Here is a 4302-nt window from a genome sequence, read left to right as displayed (position 1 = left end):
AGCGGCAAGGATAGGAGAGGGCGGAGCCGGCGCGCGGGGACGGCGGTGGGGAGGTGGACCAGGTCGGAGAAGATGGGGGAATAAAGAGAGTGAGCGTGGGGAGGGAGATGAGTGGATAAGGTCGCGTTCGGGCCAAGCAAGTTTTCAGCGAACGAGTTCTCACTGCTGACGTGTCTCTGCCAAGTGCTTTACGATCTGTGCAATTAATCCGAAGGCAGGCAACACATTCCGGACGTTCGAGCATTATCGTTTCCCTATTTGAAAGGAAATAGTTTTCGTGCACAAATAATGTGCCGCGACGTTTTGCTAGGCCCAGGTGCCACGGAGATAAGCCTATTTCCTGGCCCATGAAAGCACACTGGACCCCTGACGGCCGACCATTCCAGAACCCTAGCCCATCCGACGGCCACCACGCGCCCATCTCCTCGATATAAGACCGCCCTCCCCGCATCTTCGAAACCCTAAGTCACCACACTCCGTTTCCCGCCGCCTCCGCCCTCTGCCGCCGCAGCCGCAGCCATGGGTGAGCCCTTTCGTCTATCAGCTCCTCTTTCTCCCGCAATCTCGCCTGTTTGCCTCCTCGCACGTATTATCGCTCGCTCGTTGTGATGGATTCGTCGTGGCAGGCGCGTACAAGTTCGTGTCGGAGCTATGGAGGAGGAAGCAGTCCGACGTGATGAGGTTCGTGCAGCGCGTGCGTTGCTGGGAGTACAGGCTGCAGCCCGCCATCGTCCGCATCACCAGGCCCACCCGCCCCGACAGGGCACGCCGTCTCGGCTTCAAGGCCAAGCAGGTTTGGTTTCTCTCTTAGATCCGATCCTCTCTTATGTTCCTTCTACGATGCCATGGCTAGGCATGAAAAAAATCATGCTGACTATGTTTGTGATTGCTGTCTTACGTATATAGTTTTCTTCGTATGTATTTTTTTGTTCGTTGTGCGTGGAAAATGTACCTTCTTCTGTCTCGTTGAAGCTAGGTTTAGTTTTATTTGATGCAAGTTATATGCCATTCTTCTGCAATAATAAACGGCAGTTTGTCTTGGAACGGATCTGACCTTACAACCGTGATGCCATGATCACATGTTTGTATGTTTTAACAGCTTTCGTTAATTGCACATGTGTTTCTGAGAAGTAATTTGGACCATGTCATTCAGTCTATTGTTCCTGAAACTTGTGTGGCGCTGGCATGGTTTACTGTAATCATTTAGATGCCTGTTTCTATATGATTCGTACACACTCAAGTATGTTCAATATACGCCACAAGTCGCTCGGGTTTATACTAACTCGTGAAGGCAATTGATATTACTTGTACCATTTGGTTAAATTGCTCCATAGTTTGTTTCCTCTGAATTTTAGTCCAATAACAGATGTTTGTCTCTTTAATTCTTATTGCTTTGCAGTCTTTTCTCCATGTTATAATTGATTGGTGTTTTCCCTTAGCTGACTACCTACGTTTCTTGTTTCCAGGGGTATGTGGTCTACCGTATCCGTGTGAGACGTGGTGGCAGGAAGCGCCCAGTGCCCAAGGGTATTGTTTATGGCAAGCCTAAGCACCAGGGTATTACCCAACTCAAGTTCCAGAGGAACAAGAGGTCTGTTGCTGAGGAAAGAGCTGGGCGCAGGCTTGGTGGTCTTCGTGTCCTCAACTCCTACTGGGTGAATGAGGTATAGCATTTGTTCATTGCTGAAATTTGTTGAAATGACAGAATTATTATTCTGACCTTATCAATTTCTCTGCTTTTCCATTTCTTGTGATGTAGGACTCCACCTACAAGTACTTTGAGGTCATCCTTGTTGACGTTGCTCACAGCGCTGTCCGCAACGATCCAAGGATCAACTGGCTCTGCAAGCCTGTGCACAAGCACCGTGAGCTGCGTGGTCTCACCTCTGCGGGAAAGAAATTCCGTGGTCTGCGTGGCAAGGGTCACCGCCACCACAAGAACAGGCCCTCAAGGAGAGCCACCTGGAAGAGGAACCAGACCGTCTCCCTCCGCCGCTACCGTTAAGCTTATGTGCTGTTATGTTCTGTGGAACCTGCCCTATGCTTACCTTGATAGTATCTGTTTGCACCGTCAAATTTTGCTACCTTCGTTCTGTGGCTGAACCTCCAGGCATGTCTGTTGAACTATTTGCTATGTGCCTGTGTTACCTGGAATTCGAATGATTGAAGTAGTCCTCGATGTGTGCTGATTATTGTTTTAATGCTTTGATGTTTTTTTATGTCCTTTTCTTTCTTCAGTTATCGGTGTGCATATATTTATGGCTCCATAAAATGTCAAAATTTGAAGCTCTGTTTCTAAGTTCTGCACTATTTGGTTTTTCCATAGCCTTTCGTACCCTTAAAATCGGGAATTGTCATGACAACCTAAATTAGCGGTACGAAAGCAGGAGGGGAATAGCCATTGGCATCGTCTTTTAGACACCGAGACGAGGTGGAGGCGCGATACTGATGGGTTTAATTCTTTTCGGTGAGCAGCGTACAATAGAAGGAAAAAAAAAAGCATCTAGCTACTGCCCTGAGGACGACGCACGACTCTAAAATCAAAGCCCTCCTAATCTGTTTTTAGGTGCACTTATAAGATGTATGTGCGTCTCTTCCAAAAAAATTCTCCTTTGTTTAAAGTGGGCGTCACCTGTGGCGCCGCCGCTTGAGAGGACGGTATGTGCATGTTTGCATTTTAAAAAGATACATAGAGTCCTCGTGTCTAAAAATATCCTCACCTTCACAAAGTAAAAGAAAAAAAAATATCACTGCAGTCTATCAACCCTTCATTTAGAAAATACCAGAGGTCCTCACCTCCATGTAGAGAAAATACATTTACAAAAATAATCCATGCCTTCATCTAAAAAATTCCAAAAGTTTACATGCCGTGACCACACGCAGCTTAATGGGTTGAGCTGCTGTGAAAATGCTGAGCTGGAGTCTGTTACCATAAAACTGCAGATTTGGTTGTGAATGCCCCTGGCACTTGAGTGAATATGTTTATATGCTAATTTACTGTAAAGTAGTAACATGTACATTTGTAGGGAATTGGACGATCATTTTACACAGAAAAAGTATGACAATGTAAGCGATTTATAGCTAACACATATACAATTGAACAACTATACTTTGATGTTGCATACATTTAAATAGATAGTGATCCTATAATATTATTACAAAGATATGCATCATACAAAACACGGTATGGTTCACATGAGGATGATCTCCACCGACATAGCTAAACTTATGTTGCCATTGCTAGACAAGCATGAGCTACCCTACTACGAATATTGTCATGCTATCTTCATTGTCCTCATTTTCAACCGGGTCTGCTTGTGTTCGTGCCACCTCCAGTCGTAGCACTGGAAGTACATACTCATTATGGGCATCACATCTATCAAAAACTTTAACATTGGTACTGCTGGCCAATGACCGATCAATATGCATCAAGCAATTACGTAGCAAAAGACATAAACCATGACAAAAATTGGGCCATTGCTGGCCAATCCATTCATACATAATCTTGAAAATGCGTAGAGAGTAGCAATATGCTGCAAGTACTAATGATACTGTAATAGCAGACTACAATCTATGGCTATTAATCATCACATCACAAAAAAGCAGAAACATGAATATGCATGATCAGAGTTTTTTTTAGAAGAGGGTGGATGGGGATGAGTGATGGAGGGTGGAGGGAGGAGAGAGGAGGAAGGAGTCCTAGTTCACCGGCGCCGGCGAACGGTCGGACCTGCCCCGTCCCTCACGGACACCAGATTGAGAAGGCACGGGACGGCCTGACGTCCACCATAGGGGGCAAAGGGAGGGAGGAGGGAGGTAGGAGTAAGGAGGAGAAGGGCCGGTGCGCCGGCGCCGGAGCCATCGGACCGCCGGCCGGCCACCACCACGGGATGAGAAGGGGGGGGGGGGGGGGGGGGGCAGAGGGAGGAGGGAAAACTGTACCTGTCGTATGTGGAGTGTCGCCGGAGTGAGCCACAGAGGCAGGGGCGGCATCGGCCGACGGCGGCCAAACCCTAGGCTACCGTGGCGCGCATGTCGTGAGGTCGAGCGGGACTCGTGCGTGTTCTGTCCGTTTCCTCTGATGCTATGAGAAGAAAAGAACGAAGGGTATGACTTGGGAGTGGCATGGTGGGTAAATATATTGCAGTTTTGAGGGGACATCTAAAAACGCCATGCTGAAGTTGCGGGTGCACCGGGTGCGAGAAATACACTACAGTCTACGGAGAAGGTGTAAATTTTGCAACTTCTGCTTTTCACCCTTTGGTTAGCCTTTAGCTTCCAAAAGCCAGAAGTTGGATCCAA

At 47.3% G+C, this 4302-nt stretch overlaps 1 protein-coding gene and 1 long non-coding RNA gene across 3 annotated transcripts; one reads left to right on the top strand and one right to left on the bottom strand.

Moving 5' to 3' along the window:
* Positions 1-364: 364 nt before the first annotated feature.
* Positions 365-2171, top strand: LOC109733134 (large ribosomal subunit protein eL15y). Its single transcript, XM_020292331.3, has 4 exons — positions 365-523; positions 627-793; positions 1467-1664; positions 1760-2171. Exons 1-4 carry the CDS (start codon positions 520-522, stop codon positions 2003-2005), a joined length of 615 nt encoding a protein of 204 aa, XP_020147920.1. The 5' UTR covers positions 365-519; the 3' UTR covers positions 2006-2171.
* Positions 2172-3057: 886 nt separating this feature from the next.
* On the bottom strand, positions 3058-4068 carry LOC120973274 (uncharacterized). Of its 2 annotated transcripts, none has more exons than XR_005767836.3 (2): positions 3943-4068; positions 3058-3376 (listed from the first exon to the last, which is right to left on the bottom strand). It is a non-coding gene; the product is annotated as an uncharacterized lncRNA (long non-coding RNA). The 2 variants fall into 2 exon arrangements; XR_005767835.3 differs by having other exon boundaries at positions 3058-3344.
* Positions 4069-4302: the final 234 nt, after the last annotated feature.

Source organism: Aegilops tauschii, chromosome 2 (genome assembly GCF_002575655.3).
Source record: "Aegilops tauschii subsp. strangulata cultivar AL8/78 chromosome 2, Aet v6.0, whole genome shotgun sequence".
Classification (NCBI taxonomy): Eukaryota; Viridiplantae; Streptophyta; class Magnoliopsida; order Poales; family Poaceae; genus Aegilops; species Aegilops tauschii.
The sequence above is the reverse complement of the archived record's forward strand: the minus strand, read 5'-3'. Positions and strand labels throughout refer to the sequence as shown.

Bases quoted from the DNA above. Each gene is read 5' to 3' on its own strand.
- LOC109733134 (XM_020292331.3), top strand. The intron at 794-1,466 runs GTTTGGTTTCTC...TCTTGTTTCCAG, and splicing joins TCGGCTTCAAGGCCAAGCAG to GGGTATGTGGTCTACCGTAT. The intron at 1,665-1,759 runs GTATAGCATTTG...CTTGTGATGTAG, and splicing joins ACTCCTACTGGGTGAATGAG to GACTCCACCTACAAGTACTT.